This window comes from Pygocentrus nattereri, chromosome 2, assembly GCF_015220715.1.
Source record: "Pygocentrus nattereri isolate fPygNat1 chromosome 2, fPygNat1.pri, whole genome shotgun sequence".
NCBI classification, from domain to species: Eukaryota; Metazoa; Chordata; class Actinopteri; order Characiformes; family Serrasalmidae; genus Pygocentrus; species Pygocentrus nattereri.
The window spans coordinates 49,325,793-49,344,874 of record NC_051212.1 but is presented as its reverse complement, the minus strand read 5'-3'; the positions used below and the strand labels follow the sequence as shown (position 1 = coordinate 49,344,874).

Here is a 19,082-nt window from a genome sequence, read left to right as displayed (position 1 = left end):
TCTTGTGTCTTTTTTCTGTTGCTTTCCATTTTTATACTGCCATCATTTAATGTTCTGTGTGACAAGCGTTTTATTTCCTGTCATGCACAGCGATCAGAAAGAATAGCTGTGTAAATATAGCATCATTGCAACCCTATTGTATGTGGGCAGTGGTCCCTCCATACCTGGGTGAAGGTGCTTCTCTTCATCTGAGTCCTGCTTAGCTTTGCTGTATTTACTCCTCCTAGAGAAAACAGAAAACAAAGATGGGCTTTTAAAGCTTGTTTGTTGTCACTAAGGTCGTTCGGAAACAAAAGGTGAGAAAGAGGGGTAGGCATTGGTATGCTGAGTTTGCGGCCACCTGTCCCTCCTGCAGAGCAGGGAGGCATAAACTCAGAAAAGCTGCTGTTACTGCAGAGCCAGCACAGAACACCTCAAGCATGCCTCTCCAAACTATTACCTCCAGCTTCATATAAAAAGGAGAAAGAAAAGTAGCATCTGAATTTAAAACCTGGGAAAAACTGGAGTGTGGTGTGGCAAACGGTCATTCCACCTACCGCATGGTGAGAACATTTTTTGTATTATCAAATAGTAACATGTTGAATTTCTGTGATATCCTTGATGTAGCCCAAATTCAAATTAATTGGCTGCCAATGTCCAATTATGAAAAGCGTAAATCAAAAATGTACTGTAATGTTTAACTCTAATGTCATTTATTTTCAACATTATTTCTGAAGAGGCAGGTAAACAATGCCATTTATCTGCCGCAGTGGTTGGTGGAGAAACAGTTTTAGGCCCTGACGACAAGACAAAGGGCACACAGGAAATGGCCAAAACAGTCAGTCCTGTCCAAACGCAAATACACACCCACACCCACACATGACCAATTACTCCCCCTGCTCAAAAGCTCCAGTTACCCTGGGGGTCACCTGGCCGAGGCCCACCCAGAGCAGTGAAGCACAATAGTTCTGATAGAGGCCCCAAACAGAAGCAGCAGGAGCCCAGGCGTCCCCTGCTGAGCTGCAGGGTCATCTGGGTGAGTATGTGGCGAGGGGCGGCTGAACTAAAGCAACCTTTTTAGGAATGCGGCAGTGTTGTTATTGTTTTCCTAGTGCAGTCTGGCGTTGACAAAAGCCCCCTGAGGTGAGCAGGAAAGAGGGAGAGAGAGTATGTGTGAGGGAGGGAGAGGTGATGGTGGGAGATATCCACAGGTAGAGTAGGAGGAGGAGGCTAGGCTTTAACGCCTGAGCGCTCCACTGCAGTTCTAAAGAGCCTCGGCTGTGCGTATATGTGCGTAAGGGGACGGTGTAGTCATACCGAGAGACCAATCCAACAGTCCTACAACCCCCCATCCCAACGTCCGCACATCCACCGGCCAGCCTGAAGGCTAGTCCTTGTTATTTTAGGCGGAGATTATCAGGCATGCCATCCAAATTCTAGAGTGACACCCTGCCTGTGTTCTCGAATTGAATAAAGCATCTAAAATACCTCTGCATGTTCATTTTGATATATATTTTGATCTACCGTGTGTTGTTAGTGAATAACACAACAATGGGTGTTAATATGGCAAGTGCTCCCAAATTTCTGAACTGTTGTGCAAAAACACACACAGAAGCTCGTCTACCAGTGCTCTGGAGAATAGGCCAGCCAAGGTAAGAAAGAGAAAAGAGAGGCACAGTAGAGGTGTAGTCTTCTCTCTAATAGGACAGCAACCAGTGAGGAAGTGCCTAATGGGTGCTAGGGAAAACAAAGAGCCCATTCATTAGGCTGATTTGTATTTGAGAGTGTGAATGAGGGAGATGCTGCTTTTTCAGGCCTGCTAAGGCAGCCCCACCTGCATTGGGCTGATTATCATGGCTGATAGTGCTACAGTGTCAAATGTTGTAAAGAAAGGATGTTCTCACCTAAGTCTGGGAAACGCCATGGGTTGAAAGGCGGCTCTTTTGGAAGCTGTTAGTTAAGCTGTTAGTTAAAGTTCTCACTTGTACATTCTAAGAGTGTATACTCAGCTTTTAATATATACTACGCAAAAGAGGAGAATTTTATTTGGACCTGAATGTGGTTGTGTATACAGTACAATATCAACATTATTAAATTAATAAGTCACTTTTTAAGAAAAAGTGTGATCTTTCAAACCGTCTCTAGTTCCAGGCTGAAGCCCAGCTGCTCGCATGATGTTTGCTGTTGTTAAGTCAACAACTGTCCTCTCATTCAAATACAGTTTTTAAATGGCAAGTTCCATTGATTTCCAACCACAGCAATGTCATGAATTAATTTCAAGATGATCTACATATATTTGCAAGAAAAACACACTGCTGATGCTGATGATATCAGTAATTTAGAAGACTATGCTGTAAGAGACCTATGAATAAGTCCAAAAGCAGCAAACTAATGATAGCTACAGCAAAGTGCAAAGCACCATCTCCTCTTAAAACACAAAATAACACAGTGGCAAGTAGAGGAGTTGGAACCACTGACTCTGTCTGTATGATATGTACACGCACTGATTGGAACATGCAGCCATTGGGCCTCATTCACAAATTGTTCTCAAGAAGAAATGTCTTGCAGTTTTCACAAAGGTTTTGACATTCACCAGTCTTTTCTCATTTGAGATTTGTGTTTAGGTATAAACAGAATCTGCACATAATCAACAGCACAAAAATGTTGTGGTTCACTAACACATCATGAATCTAATGTAAACGTTTTCTTAGCAAATTTAAATAAAAACTTAGGGAGATATTGGTGAATGAGGCCCATTGTTATTCCCACTTTGCAAGAAATTTTAGGTTTAGGTTCATAAAAATACCCGATGAAGCTTTTTTCCACACCAATATGATTTAACAATATACACTGCGTTTCAAATACATAAAAAAATCTTTAGGGTCTAATCTAAGCACATATGACAAATGCTATATTGTTCCCACCACAGCCTTAGAGACTTCATTTGAATTGTACAGTAAAACAAAAGTAATAGCTGAATTAAAGCTAGCTAAAGTGTCACATATGCGTAGGAGGATGCCAGCCCAGGGTATGTTTGACAAGAGAAGAAAGTTGTATGATTAGGATGCAGCAGTGGTGACGTTTTGCCGGTGGGAGTTGTGATGGACTCTGAGACAGAGTCCAACACACACATACACATGCATGTATACACACACAGTCTCCTGTGTGCTCCTGGCTCCTTTGGGGCCTTCTGAACAGAACACACTCCCTGCGGAGTCCAACACACACGAGTAGGGAGAACCTGCAGAGGGCCGGCAGACGCTCTAATCAGGCTGAGCTGCCAGCCGCCTGTCACTAAACTGCCAGCAGCACCGTAGGGAGAGAGAGAGAGAGAGAGAGAGAGAGATAGAGAGAGAGAGGATGGCAAGGGATGCAGGAAAGCTTAGAGAGCCAGAGTGATAGACAGGTGAAGTGAGAAAGACAGCAAAGGGACGAGGGAGAGAGGGAGTGAGATGGAGAGATAGTGAGAGAGTGATAGGGTCTGACGGACGAGGTGAGGGAGAGGTGACAGAGAGAGCCACAGGGAAGGAAAGAGGGATGCGGGGGACGGTGCCTGTGGCCGAATATTCAGAAGCTGATGGACAGGGACGCTGAGGTGACTCACCTGCGGCTGATGACGAAGACTCCGATGAAGATGAGCAGCAGAATCACACTGCCGATGACGGACACCAGAAGCACTGTGGAATTAGCGCCATCTCCAATGATAGGGGAAGGAACTGAAGGCAAAAAACAATAGCAAAGCACAATTCAGCAAATCTTCACTAGAAACAGCTTCATAAGGTTTTTCACTTACCAGTAAATGTGTCTTAGATTGTTTAATCAAAATTTTCCATCAACTACATAAAAAAACTGCTAAAAAAAAAACAAAACCAAAACAATCTGCTTGCTCTCTCGTGGGTGCAGCTCTGAAGTTGCTTGAGTAGATTTCCCAATCTCATTTCTGTAACAAACTAAGAGCCTTGTTTTATGAGCCTCATTATAAATCTTTCTATTCATTAAGAATCCTATCGTGCATTTTCAAACTGCTTTCCCTCTCATCTCTCCAGAATTCCGTCTGTTCCCGTGCTTGTCTCTTCCGTTTAAGTACTAATTTACAAAAAAAAGGCACTAGGCAAACAAAAGAGCTATCTTTTCAAAAAGAAGTTTGCGAGAGGTCTGTAATTATGTATACATCAGCTGGATTCCAACAGAGAGAAAGAGAGATCCACCCTGAAACTCAACACTCGTGTCTATCACTGTGGGAACTGAACCACATGGTTTCTTTGTCGTGTGCCTGTCCTGTCTGCACATACACACACACACAAACACACACACATACACAGACGAGTGCCTGCTAAAGTGTAGCCCACCTGAATTGGTCATGAATTCGAAAGGGGCGCTGAATTCTCCGTAGCCGGCGGCAGTGCGAGCGCGCACGTGAAAGACGTAGGAGGTGAGTGGGCTCAGGCCTTTGATGTCAGCGCTGCGGGACGAAGTCTTCATTATCCGATAGCTGCGCTCGTTTTGATCCTAGTCAGATGAGGGACAAAGCCAAAGGTTAAAGTGCCCATATTGTACCATTTTTCTTTCCCTGTTGCACACTTTGCCCAAAAGCAGTACTAAAAACATTTAAGATTTACACAATCATTTTCCAACCACTCTTAATCTCTCTCAATATTAAATAAGCTGTTTGTTTGTTACTGATTGATCTTTTTGTTTTGATTGTCTGTCCTGTACTGTGCCCCGTTCACAAAGCAAGAAAGCTAAATCAGCACCTGCAGTTTACGCTTATATCTCTGCTACAAACTGTCTGCAGTAACAACAGTCTTTATTTTCAACGGAAATAGGCAGCTAAACTGCTGAAGTCATAGGTAAATGGGTTCACAGCTGTCACACTGCAACCATAATATATTTAAAACAAGCTGTTTTGCAGCATAGATTCCATGTTTTGGGACTGTAGCAATGTTTACATGGTACATTTCATTTAAAAAATGCAAGGAAAATCCAGCTGCCCTTCTAATCAACCCACGTGACTGGCCGCTTGGTCTGTTGCATTTGGAGCCAGCAGCTGATGAAACACTGCGATCAAACAAAAGGGATTGCTGAAGGTCTGACATGAAAAGTACAGGGAAGCTTTTGTAGGGGGAAACCACAACCACGTTGTTCGAAAAACAAGCCAGCCATCTCTGTTTGCTCTTTCTCCCACGGGTGTAACCTGAAGTTGCTTGTGTAGAAATCCCCTGCCTCATCTCTGCATTCAACCACTTAGGATACCGTCAGATCTGCACCAAAGCAAGCAAAGCGACTTGGTTTAACTAAGGGTTTTCCTTTTTTTCTCCATGTCCCCTAATGTTCGGCTTGTAGCTGTTGGAGCATAATACGAGCCGCTCTGTGTGAGAGCGTAAGGGAGAACGAGAGAGGATGGAATCTGACCATGGCTGCTCTGTAATCACTCGACCAGGCAGAGGAGAGAACACAGCAGGAGAGGAGAAGAGAGAGGAGCGCTATCCTCCCTCCATCTCTCTTTCCCTGTAATACCTGTCTCACTCTCTCCCTCATCCACCCCATGCTGTCTTTCCATCCGCCAGGCACCGGCCTTCACCTTCTGATCGGAACTATGTTAGCCACAACTCTCTTTTTTGATGTGCTTGGCATCATGCTGTTCACTCTGATGGCTTCAGCCAGTACTATAGCTTGAACTACACTTCCCAGATGGCCTTGCTGTCTTTTTTGTGGTGCTTGACCCCCTGCCACCAGTGTAAAGGCAGGCTGATCGGTTTTGATCCCGGATTACGGATTACATCTCAGATGCCATCTCCTCACCTTCTCATAGTACTTGACCTCGTATTCCAGGATGACTCCGTTAGGCCTCTCGGGCTGCTGCCATGCCAGAGACACAGCATGCCTGGTGATGTCCTTGGCCTGGATGGAAGTAACCGGAGAGGGAGCTGGACGGGGGAAAAAAAAGAAGAAAAAAAAAAAACACACAGACTTTGAGAATAAAGCAGCTCAGTGTAGCTAGGAGCTCTCCCTTAGCTGCCTCTTCCAGTTGATTCTGGTCCCAGTTCACAGAAAGACAAACACATTAGCGCCATAAAGCTATAAAGGATTACGGAGGCGGGGAGATATTTGCGTTGTCGTGCCGAGAGACTCTTTGGAACATTGCTAGCTAGCCTCCCCCATTAATTAGCCCTGGGTTAGATGGCAGCGATTATAGCAACAGCGGATCGATATGTGTTTCGGCCCCCCCATCCCAACCAGAGGGCCACTTTCACCAACTCGCGGCACCCTACATGACCATTATAACAGCAAGACTGCTTGGTTTTCTCTGAGAAAAAGGCAGCGGCCCCAGAGCTTTTATTTTCCCTCATAACTAGACTTTATTATTTCAGCGACTCTATTGACACAGTAATGTAGCAAGCATGAGCTTTATCTGTAATCTATATGGCTTTATCAATGGTGCTGCGCTGTTGCCAAGGCGAGGATTAAATACAAGCTCCTCGGGCCACTGCTGGCTCAGGCTGCCTTAGACATCACCTCCCTCTGCTCACCTGAGATCAGTCTGAGCTTATCGGTTCAGATAGATACAGTCTCAAGCTAGGGAAGCTGATTTGACATCTGCAACTTGGAGGAAAGGGTCATAAAAGTCCAGCTGTGAGTGGGCTATAAAAGCTAGAAAGAGACAGACTGGAGTAGGTGAGTGCCTGACTAAAGTACATAAGGACAGGTGTGGCTGTCATTAGTGAGAGAGCCCACAGACACAGTGAGACAAAGTGAGGTGAGACAGAAAGAGTGACAAGGCTAGTAACCACACAAACCAGACACAAAGCCCCTTCCTGTCTCACACGTCTTCAACAACCCAAAATTAAACACCTTGTAAAAATTTACAGACTGTTCAGGACAAACAAATGTAACTAGCCCAGCGTACATGCTGCTCCTACATGCACCACACTGCGGGAATGTCTGCGCGCTAATGCTAACAAACACACACAGTTTATTGTCAGAGTAAAGGTTTCTGACACGCATGACGAGCCGTGATGTGAAATTTGTCTCATTTCTAAAGGCTGTTTGGGATTGTAGCTCTCTCTTCTAGTGCGTTACAGTAAAACAAATCATATTAGGATATCATATTGATACTCAGTGATGTCACACGGTTGTATATCTATACACATCTAACCATGTCAGTACATGATGTCATTTGGGGACATGCTGAAGTACTAATAATACCATATAAACATGCAAAATATCCAGCCTGCATTACTTCATGAATAGCACTCACACAACTTGCAGTTATGGGACTGCAGATCACTGGCCAGTTTATTAGAAACCTCCACCTTGTAGACATACAGTTAGAAACAGTAGCCCATCTGCTGACGCACAGCTTGTGTGAGTCATCCTCTAGCCTACAACCTCAAAAAGGGGTTCTTCAATGGTTGTTTAGTAAAGGCAATGGTTTTATTAGAGCTCTGACAACTCAAAGGACCATTTGAATACATAAAAGGCTCTTTGCATGGTTAAAGAGTTATTGTCTATAATGGAAAACCTGGGTCATCTAATCCACAAAGGGTTGGTGTGGCTGCAGGTTTTGATTCCAATCACGCAAATGCACATCTGATTCCACATGTTCGATTAGTTGGTCCCAGTCTTTAAATGATAAGTTATGTGATGTGCGCTCTGTTGTGTGTGGCAGCCACATCAGCCTTTTGCAGAGGTGACCCCCGTTCTAGCCCTTTAACCATAGTCATTTTCTGACCACAGAACTGACCTTTGCTGAATATTTTTGAGTGGTGATAGGTAAACATAAACGACCATTACTAGTAAAAAATCAGTACTGTACTATTATCATTCATAACGCTCAACCAGCACACACTCACCAGCCTGGTTGGTGGTGACAGTGACAGATACGGCCTGCTCAGGGCTGGGGCTCTGCTGGGACACCCCATTGACAGCCCATACTTGGAAGGTGTAGTTGGTATGTGCCTGAAGGTCATTGATGGAGACACGCGTAGTACGCAGGCTCAACTGCTGGGGTGAGTAGTGGACGCCGCTACCACAGGTCTGGCACCGCTGACCATCCGGACCGCACCGCTTACACACCACGTTATAGGTCAGATCCTGTCTCCCGCCTGATGACACTGGGGGCGACCACTCCAGGTTGACTGACGTCTCATTCACATTGGAGATGAGGTGCTGGGGGGCGGATGGAGGCTCTAGATGGACAAAAATGTATGAGTACATCTCTGATCTCACAAGGATTTGGTTCCAGTTCTTTGGGACATTATTTTGTTCAGCATTAAATCTCACATTTCAACACAAATTGATTTGATTATTATAGTATAATTAAAATTGGTTCTTTAAATATGTAAATGTCACTGGTTATACAGTATGTGAATAGAAATAATAACAGAAATACACAATTTTTTTTATTGTTGTGTTTGAAAATAGCTCATAAATTTTATTTTATCATTCTGAAATCCACATGGCTGATTCACCAACCAATTCAGACTGACTCATCGTTCATAATGTTTTATAGACCTAGTCACGGAAGAGCCTTTGAAAAGCTTCTCCAGCTCTAACACACCTGACTCAACCCATCAGCCTACTATAAACAGAAAAATTGGAAGTGTTAGATTAAGAAAAATGCAGAAAGCATAGTCAGGGGGTCTCCGAGAGTCAGACTAGAAAATGCTCTTATGTGTGAAGTCCTTTGCTGGAGCTAGAACAGGGTGCAATGGATTTTGATCAAAGTCATTCCATATGTGAATATTGAGGTCAGTGTTTATTCAGCATGGGAAAATGAAAGAGAAAGAAACGAGGGCATATGTAGACCATTGCATGCCCTTTTATTTCATGTTTGAGTATGTGTGTGTGCCTTATGCGCTGCTGTTTTTCTCTGTGGTGTTTCTGTAAACCAGCCGATGCTGAATTTAGGTGTAATTAAGTTTATGACAAACCATCACCACAGGCATTCAACACTGTTTGCTCTCTCTCTAAGACATGGTTACCAAAAGAGAGAAAGCAAGCGAGAGGGAGAGAGATGATCAGCATCTCCATAACTGAGCGGGTGGCTGTTAGGAATCCTATTAATACTAATTGCTTTGCCCTCACTGCCGCCTCCTGTTTAGCACATGCATACACACACACACACACACACACTTGTGCCGGTGATCGGAATTCTCTCTCTCACACACACACACACACACACACACACACACACACACACACACACACACACACACCTGTGCATGACTTCCCCAAAGACAGAGCAACTCTCACATGACATCACAGGCTAATCATCAAACTAGAGCTGCCAAAATAAATTGATTTAACGCAGAAAGTCATTAGTTGGCCGTTTCAATTACGTCTCTCTTACAGTAAGAAACAGCCTGATGGACACAAATGTACATTTATATGCATTTTCCATTAAACTATCTAAGAACTTTTGAAAGGCTCTGCACGGCTGGTTATTGTAAATCCATTTTCATTCTTTTTAAACTCAAAAATAATCAGTAGTTTGTGGGCTTATGAGATCGCACCTGATATACCATTATCCCAGGCTATCCCTGATTGACAACAGTATCACGAGGGAACATGTGGTGGCAGGCAAACAAGCTCCTCTTTCCCAATAAATAAATAAATAAATAAATAAATAAATAAATCCCTAAGCAAATACATGTGCATGTATCAGTATGGTGCCACAATTAGACTGCTATTAACCGACAGACTGCCTCTCAGTCAAGATTCACACCACCCTTCTCCAATAACTCATCTCAGCACATTATTAGTAAAGGTGACACTACAGAACAGAAAGCGGTCATGCTAGTGTTTCTGGTCAGACTTGTTAACTTGCTAAGCTAACTTATTTCTCACTTTGGCGTGTTTGATACAGGTTGGTAAAATCACATGTTTACAACCTTTTAAATGAAGCTTTCTGTGTTACTGCGGACTACTTTTGCTAATAGGCTATGTTTTATGTATTTATTTATTTTTATCTCTTTCTGTTTTATTTGATCTTGTTACTCTAAACCAGCTCAAGCCTAGTAGATCATTTGATAACTGTTACAATCCTACATCAAACGTTGTCACCCCCAGTCAACACTGATGAATCTTGTCTTTCGATCGCCACGTTCGACACAGCAGCATCATTAACCAGCCTTGCAGGCACTGTATTGTGAAAGCCATTTTCCTTATGGATCTTCTAAATGAGTCAACTACTTCAAATGCATATTTGATACCGGGTGTGGATTATATCGCCTCCATTCTGTCCTGAGGTTCAGTGTGAACAGTCTTTAAACTCTATTTAACCTGTATTAGTGGCGAGGCGGCGGTGGTACCAGTCTGTGAACCGAGAGCGCTCCGTTGTGGCGCAGAGCCACCGGCTCTGTGATTGACAGCGGCTGATTAAGTCGGCTGGCTTCGCTGCATTTTAATACGATAAGGTGAGAGAGAGGTTCAGCTGGGTGAGCGTAATGGGGTCAGCTCAACCACCCTGTCTCTCTCGCTCACGCTATTGCATGCTCTCTCTCTCTTTCTTTCACTCACTCACTCACTCACTCACACTCTCTTTCTCTCTCTTTTCACTGCTCACTCTCTTTATCTGAGTCACAGGAGCTCGTGCAGAGTGTTGGTGTCGAGTGTGAGGCTGGGGTTTTTAGAAAGACAGCGGGAGATATGAGAGAAGTAGTTAAAGAGCGCAAATAAAGGAGGAGGAAAAAGGAGAAAAAGTAAGTGTGTGAGTGTGTGTGTGAGCGAGAGAGAGAGAGAGAGAGAGAGAGAGAGAGAGCACCACAGCTTGAGGGAAAGTGAGAAGGGACACTGATACAGTATCAGCACTAGGGCTGGGTATCAATCGAACGTAATACTTTAATGTACAGAGTATAACATAATATTCTAATAAATAATATTTCAATGTCTGAGCTGTTGGTCTTGGCATATATGGGCCAGTATGCATGTTTGATCCAAAATATAGACTACGGACCATCTGTCTATATTACATTTATTAATGTAATACAGATTTATTAATGCAATTCTAGTTTGTGGTCTGTTGCAGTAAAATAAACCCAGTTCTGGCTTCTCCTTTCTGGTTTAAGCCACACTTTTTTGATTTGTATTTAAAAAGAAGGCATCAAAAGTCATTTGGACCCTTTCTAATGGTCCACAATGTGCATAACACTTGCTGCTTTCCAATGGTGTAAAAATGAAAAAAATGGGGAAAAAAATGGAGTAAGGTTTCGATATGTAAACATAAATGTGTTCAGTTACCGGTATGTGAGTGTCTCAAAAGTTAAGAATGGAATGAAAATGAAAATTAAGGAAGACAGAAGACAGAAGAGATTAAACCAAGGGTGTATCATTCAAAAGATCCTACAAATTGGGACAGCCTTTAAAGATATACAGGCTGAGAAATGCACCCTTCAAGAGCTGTATGTATGAAATGCCAGACAGATACGCGAGTGATAAGATACTACAGCATCAAGGGTCATAACAAAACGCAAAAAATTAAATCCATTGTTTTCCACCACAATGCATTCTAAGGACGTCTCAATTGTGTGTGGGCACTGAAAAGAAACATTCACAGACACCAATGCTAGTGAGGTCTCTCCTGACTCAGCCTTGCAGCCTTGATTCTGAGACATGATTTGTGTGTTTATGACCGACGTATGACAAACACACTTTAATCCTTTGACAACACTAATTTAATATGGTCAATATGGCAAACTAAGCTCTCTTGAGCAAAGAGAGAGAAATAAGTGGTGGGAGGTGTCATAGTTTTGTCTGGTGGTGGCTGTTCTGTCTCTCAATGATCGTTCACACACTCACACACACACACACACCGTGACCATATCTGGCTCTGCTCTCTGTGTTCCGATTACTGTACTCTTAATACACAAAACATCAATTGCTCTCATTTAGCACCGGTTTATCTGTATGTGCAGTTTGCATGTAGCTTTGCTATTAACTCTGTCTGTCCACTCAGACTGGCTGCAGGCGCTCTGGTGCGGGGCCTTGGATTAACAAGCTGAACACTGTTATCATGTGTAAGTCATCTCAGGCACACCTGTCTATCACAGGACTTCCCTGACTCACTCACACACACACACACACACACACACACACACACACACACACACACACACACACACAGGGTGTCATTCAGTTACATAGCTTTAGGACATGATTCAATGTACCATAAAACCTCAAATTTCAGCACGATGCGATGCAATTCTGATTCTTTATGAAACAACTGAACATATCATGAAATCTCAAACTCCTCCACAACTCAATTCCAATTCTGATTCTTCAGGAAAGAACTGAACACATCATAGACTTTCAAATTTCACTACAGTTCAGTTCAATCTGGGACTGGAGTGACTGGAGGGACTGTTTATAGGTAGTAGAAAAAAAGACATTTCATTTCTTTTTTAAATCCACTTTCCACACACAAATTTTAAATTTTAGGCTAAAAAATTTGAATATACTTCAAAATCGATCCAGTTGAGTCACAATCCTTAGACTCATGCATCAAACTATGTTTACATAGTGAGCAAAGAGTTAACACCTACTTTCCTGCACACAGGCATTTTTACAAGGATCAGATAATCATGGGATTTGAACCAGATTAACATGTGCTAATCGCTGTTTGTCAGAGCCACCGTGACACGAGTTAAAGTAGTGTGTGAACTGAACAGAAGGTTGTAGCAGTCTGCAGCTTGGTTGGTTACATATAAGTCTTGTCGCATGAACGAACCCCCTGACCACTGAGCAAAATGTCTAACTTCACTGGCCTGCATATGGAATGGACTCAACTGGACTAGGAAAACCACAAGTTTTCAAATCTAACGTGTACTGTGCTTTTTATAGACACTGCCCCAAAGCAGCATGGCAGTAAAAGTTCAACATGAACTAGGTGTGTCCTGGGCACTGTGCATTAGTTCTGACCTTGATCTGACTACCATAATAACTATGAAACGGTTTATATGGTTTGCTGAAGTGAAGAATGAACAGCACACTTACGAGTGCAGGGCATGGACGCTGGATCCGTCTCAGAGCGGAAGTAGCCCTTGTCGCATGTGCAGGATGTGGAGCCCTCTCGGACAGAGTAGCTGTGGAGAGGGCACTTTGAACAGGTGCTGTCTGTAGCCAAGGCCCTGTAGTAGCCTATCTTACAGGCTGAAACAAAAGAGATAAAGAAATTAAACCAAGCAGTAATAAACCAGCTCCAATTTCCATTTTAACTTGCACAATATACTGTTTCATTGTTTTCGCAACATTGCCCTTTACAATACCTTTTGGACCATGCCATAAACACATGGCTGTAGTCTGGGAAGAGATTGTGGGTGTGTAAAAGGAAGAATACTCTGAAAACTTGGGCAGAAGCTCTGGGCAGCTTCTGTTTTACTGGCACCACTTGATAAATGGAGTTTAGAATGAGGAACATGGAGGAGATGGAGAGTGAAATGGGTAGGATGTTAACTCCACATAGCAAAAGATGGTTAGATGTTTCAGATGAGTTTCCATAGTTTTTGACGAACTACATAATTTGCGTTTTCTAACAGTAATAATTTTGGTCAAAATGATGCAAATAACTCTTCAACTAATATGTAATAACAAGGCATGCAGCAATCACAATATGTAGCAAGATCCCAATACAGTACTTCGTCCATATTATATAGACCTAAGGAAGACATTTCTCCTTTGTCATGCGTGTCCATTTGTGTACGTGGTTGCCAGGCCAGGCCAGTGGAATGAAACTCTACAGTAGTGCTAAGGAATGTTTCAATGAGAGAGTGAGCGCTGTGGGTTTATGACACTCTAATTAACAGAGGAAGCGATAGCAGAGGAATGCACCCTGCCTTTAATCCCAACACCCGAGCCACACATTCAAACAGACATACGCTCTGTCACTGACACCACAGCCTTCTCATCTAATTCTTCTTATTTACTTCTCGGTGTCTGCGTCAGCATAGTCCCCTCTACTGCTCCTTTTCTGTTCTTTCTCAGCCTGCCTTGCTATTCTTACTTTATAACACACACGAACAAACCTATTCTTCTTTCGGTGACACGGACAAAGGAATGCTTTGAGGTATTTTATTGACGGCTTTTACAGTGCCATCGATACTGCGCTGGGCTGATAGAGTTTGTGCATGCACACAGAAGGGCTGTTTATGACGTTTATCTAAGAGTTCATTGATTCATATGTTTTTTTCTTGTGGTTCCATTCTTAAAGCTGTTTCCCCAAGTGGCCCTATTAGTCTAAGTGTTCGGTATGGAGCATTACAAAATCACACATGCACTTAGAAAAGAATTACGGCTGACAAATGTGCAAAGTTCAAAGGGTCAGTGGGAGAAATGAAATAAACTACGTTTCAAAAGGCACAAATTTAACTGAACTGCCAGATGGGATAAGCCTGTGCTCACTGACAACCAGTTGAAGCCATGTTTCCTTTTTGACAATGACACCAAGACAGAAGCATCTAGAAGCAAACTGCTTCAAACAAGTGTCTATTAATCTCTCTCTTTTCTCTCTCAGTCTCAGTAAAGTGACGTGACGCCCTGGGGAGCCGGATTAACACGTGCCCGCGGGGGCTCCCCCCACCTTTTTCCCCATGTATCTCTCCATCTTCATCCCTCTATCATAGTCTGCCCAGGGGCCAATGTCGGGCAATCAGCCGCTATAGCGAGCGCGATCAGGGCCAGGCAGCTAACTATGAAAGGAGATTAGCACCTTTTTTTGTCATCCTCTCAAACGGGCTCGCTATTGAAACAGCAGGGGAGGGAGAGAAGGAGAGATAGGAAGAGCGGATGCAGCCCAGGGTCATGACCTCAGGAGAACGGCGTGCTTTGTGGCCGTGCGCTGAAGGGGAAAAGGAGGGAGACGGAGAGTCCATCTGACGAGCTTGGGATCTTTTCAACAGAAGCTGAAGGAGAGAGTATTAATTGGAAGAGTAGCCTAGGAAGCTTAAGGCAGGTGGATTAAAGCGATACTTTGGTAAAAAAACTAATTTTCTCAAATTCCTTTTACCTCACCTAGTTGGGTTAAACCAAGACATGTTTGGTGTCTGCTTTTTCAGTTTTGCTCTGCAGCTACGAGGCTAAAGTAGCAAATAATAGAAGCTTTAGCATCGCACAAACTGATAAATTGTATTGTCATTGTATGTCTCTCACACTGTATGTTTCCGTGTGACATTCTCATATAAACCTGGAGAATATGCTGCACAGCTAAAAGCGGAAATAGCAGTTCTCTTAAGCCTCAATTTTGACTGTTATTTTGCCAATTTTTATAGATAACAGTATGTCATACAGTGTCAGGAAACCCATAAGCTTTAGCTCCACTGCATTAAACTTAAACTGAATTCAGAACTTATCTCCAATAGTCTCAAGTGCTAATGCCCTCCACCTACTTCAAGGCCTGTACTCTGGCGTTATCTCCTGGGCAGCTGTCTCCTCTTCCTCCCTCCCTAACTGTCCTTTTATCCCACAATTTCTCCCCCTTACCACCTCCTAAAATCCCTATCACAGAGACCCCTGGATTCCCTGAGCCTCTGACCACTGAGCTGGACAATAGCCGGACCGTCTCGGCCTCACTGCCCAGGCCTGAAGTGATGAGCTCTCTGCTTGTCCACTAATGGAGCTGTAATTACCAGCCGCTGGCTGCTTACTCAAGGGTCAGCGCTTCTCTTCTACTCGTAGCAGAACAGAGCAGCATGGGAGCTTTGAGAGTATTTTACGGGGTTTAAAAGGTCTGCCTGTTCACCTGTTGTCCAGCGCCTGAAGAAAAGGCGAGAGGAGAACTGGGGTACAAAGGATGCTCAGGATATTGAGTTTTCGGTTAAAGAGATTGGACACTGCTGTGTTGGGAGGTTTGTGCATTAGTTGAGGTTTACCAGGAGACGGTTTTTAAAGAGGAGCGAAGAATCAGGACTGGATTGGTGGGTAATCAGATGATGCCCAATAAGATCGTTAGAGAACAATATTGTGGTAAATTAAAGCAATAAACCACAAGAGGCTGTTCTTAGTGAGGAATTATGGCTAATAAATGTGCAATGTTTGAAGGGTCAGTGGGAGAAAAGAAATCAGTGAGGTTGTACATGCTGGACGGATTCCGTTAAGTTTTACAACTACTATGATTAAGAGGATTAATCTGTTATTCCGCCAAGCAATGTAGTCTGTTAACAGTAGGCAAGTGCTGCAAAGCAACATAATGACTCTTCATCTATCTTCATAACAAATTTTTGGCGTATTAATACAGAATTCAATTGCTGCATGTGCTGTTTATATTGTCTTCAAACATGCCTGAAATGTGGCTCAGCCAATCATCGGTTTAATAAAAGCCATCAAAGATTTTCCATTGAGAACATCCAAAAAATGTCCAAGTAGAGAAGACTGGGCAAGAAGAAAAGCAAAGAGAAAGAAAGAAAGATCAGAGAGCAAAGCGAAGCCAGTATTGGGTGGTCTTTTGAGTTTGTGTTTCCTTTGGAAACTTTGCACTGCTTTATCATTTCCAAGTTACGTTTCTCACTCTCTCACACACACACACACACACACACACACACACACACACACACACACACACACACACACACACACACACAAGTGAGGTGATGCCACATACTCAGTTTTCCACAGGCCCAGCTGCCCCCCTCCACTCTTTTCCAATCAGCCAACCCATAATCAAAATGCATCTAATAAACTCTCAATTTTACAACACTCGAAATATAGCTGAGAAATGGATTGAAATATTAGGAGTAAATTATGAGCATGCCAGACAGCTTGGCTCCTCTCCCAGAAGCCGACTGCTAAGACACACAGAAGGATTTGGGCCGTGCTGCAACATTACTTCCATTCTCATGACAAAAAAATTTGTATTACCCTATCTGTAAAACACAATGGCAAGCAATGCACTGAAACCCCTCCATGTACAGAGACCCATATACACCCACGAGTTTGCTCCTGGCAGAGAAAGTGTCTTTTCAGACCTTGTGGTCTTATCTCTGTTAATGGCTAACACATCTGTGGCAGGTTTATGACAGGGGCTTATCTCTTGTAGCCACTACAGGGCAAATAAAGCCCCCTACCACACACACACACACACACAATCTGCCCCTCACGTTACTGTAATGTGATCAAACACAAAGGGTTCAGATCTGGATTTCAAGGACTTTTCACTTCATAGCTGTCTTGTAACCCTTGAAATAGTGCCTCTTCTGTCCAGATTTCAGTGCATGCACTGTCCACTTTATTAGAAACACCTACTTTGTATTTTGTCTCACTGACCAAAAGCCTGAAAGCCGACATTATAGATGTACATTTACAGACTGTAGCATCTACACAGTGTAGCAAATGTGTTGTAAGCCATTCTATAACCCATTCATTACTGGTGAATTACCACAGGACCACCCGCTGACCAGATATTATTTGGAAGGTGGACCATTCTCAACTCAATAGTGGGACTACCACGGTAACGCCTGTGGTGCTGGTACGAGCGTACACCAGTATTGCTAGGTTTTTTATACCTGTCGGTGTCTCTGCTTGATTGAGACTGGACCACCGCTCAAAAATGGCCACCCATTGGAAAGAAAAATCCAAAAAGAGATCTTCTTAAAACGGCTGAAGTTACTCTTTACACAACATCGAGATCAGATTAAATGACAAAGAAGACGTTTGTTTAACCCTCTGGGGCCCTCGACCTCACCACACATCAAATTCGATGTTTCTACATATCTTTGCTGTCGGAAGAAAACCTTGTATCTACTTTTTTGGCATTTTTCAGTTTTTGACATAATTTGAAAGTATCTGTTACTCTTTATATTATATGTAAATTTTGTGATGAGAGGCCTAAAAGAAATTACCCAAAATGACATGGGAAAAATTCTGGTTCCTTTGACTTACATTGAAAGTGAAGTATGTTTTTTCCTTCTCCTGTAAAGTAGCTATTTTGGAGATACAAGGTTTTCTTCGATATGTTTATTTATCTTTGTGATAAAACAGAGCAGAAATATGGTTCAAAGGTTTCCTGAATCTGTAGAGTCTTTTCTTTCGATTCAATCTTATTGCGGCACTCACATCCGGAGTTGTAACTATTTCTTGTAATTGTTATCCTAGGCCAGAAGTATCTCATGTTTCCCTGCTTCAGGAGAACAACCATTAAGTCTCCAAAGCCATATAAAAGACCAAGATACAAGCAAAAGCATTATCCTCTGGGTAGCCAAGAGCAGCTCCGTGGTCAGAAACTGACCATTGATGAAAGGCTGTAGTAGGAGCGTCAAATAAATTTCTAGCTGGGCCACAGCTCTTGCAGAGATGAACGATTTCTCTCTAAATTCAAATCACAAAGGTTTTGGTAAACAGATAAAAATTGAATTAGACATGTTTAATAAGGTAGAATGCAAAGCGTCTGCAGTGCTGTGGCCCACCAGGACTGACAGGCTAATCAGCAGATGCGCTACTGTGCACCAGAGAGGTGGAGCTACAAGGTAGGTGTTTCTATTAATTATATACAGAGAGAGCAAATGACTTGGCATCTTTAGGCATTTTATCCAACATAGCAAACATTCTAAAAATGGAATCACTTTGATTGCATATATTTTGTGTGCTCTCCTTGCTTGAGGAGAGCCGACTTGTACTGCTTGAGTCACTGCTGACTTCACCAGAACATAATTGCGCCCCTGGTTGATCACACGCCCGAACAAGCAGAGAAGGAGTGAGCAAAGCAAAGCGTGAGGGAAAAAGGAGGAGAGAAAGAGAGATAGATCATTATCATTCTTGCCCTCCAGTGTGAACTGATTGGCTCATTGATTCGCTCGCCCTCCTCTCCCTCTCCCTCGCTCCCACTTTGCTTATTAATTACGTCTGCAGTGACTGATGAGAATTGGCTGAGGCTCCGTCACCCCAATGTGCTGCATGCTAACACTGCTGCTGTGCGGGTGTACAAGTGTGAATGTGTGAGTGTGTGTGTGGAGCGACGCTGATTGATCTGGCTCTAGCCCTGGTGAGACTCATTCGTCACTGCTGGGCCGCCCCCCGTCAAAGTACTGAAGCTCTAATCCACAGGTATTCACTTAGTTTCATTCATCTCCTCTCCTCCCTCGCCCCCTCTCTCCCTCCCTCATTCCCTCCTTTTCTTT

The 19,082-nt window shown here is 43.2% G+C and overlaps 1 protein-coding gene across 4 annotated transcripts in view; it reads right to left on the bottom strand.

Annotated features, from left to right (window-relative positions):
• Positions 1 to 19,082, bottom strand: part of epha4a (eph receptor A4a) — a 43,076-nt gene that overhangs the window by 8,357 nt on the left and 15,637 nt on the right. For all 4 annotated transcript variants that reach the window (XM_037547375.1, XM_017719584.2, XM_017719585.2 and 1 more), the window contains exons 4-9: positions 12,973 to 13,128; positions 7,833 to 8,168; positions 5,782 to 5,906; positions 4,329 to 4,488; positions 3,584 to 3,695; positions 165 to 223 (exon numbers count right to left, since the gene is read on the bottom strand). In XM_037547375.1, coding sequence (XP_037403272.1) covers positions 165 to 223; positions 3,584 to 3,695; positions 4,329 to 4,488; positions 5,782 to 5,906; positions 7,833 to 8,168; positions 12,973 to 13,128 — 948 coding nt within the window. The remainder of the gene's footprint in view (positions 1 to 164; positions 224 to 3,583; positions 3,696 to 4,328; positions 4,489 to 5,781; positions 5,907 to 7,832; positions 8,169 to 12,972; positions 13,129 to 19,082) is intronic.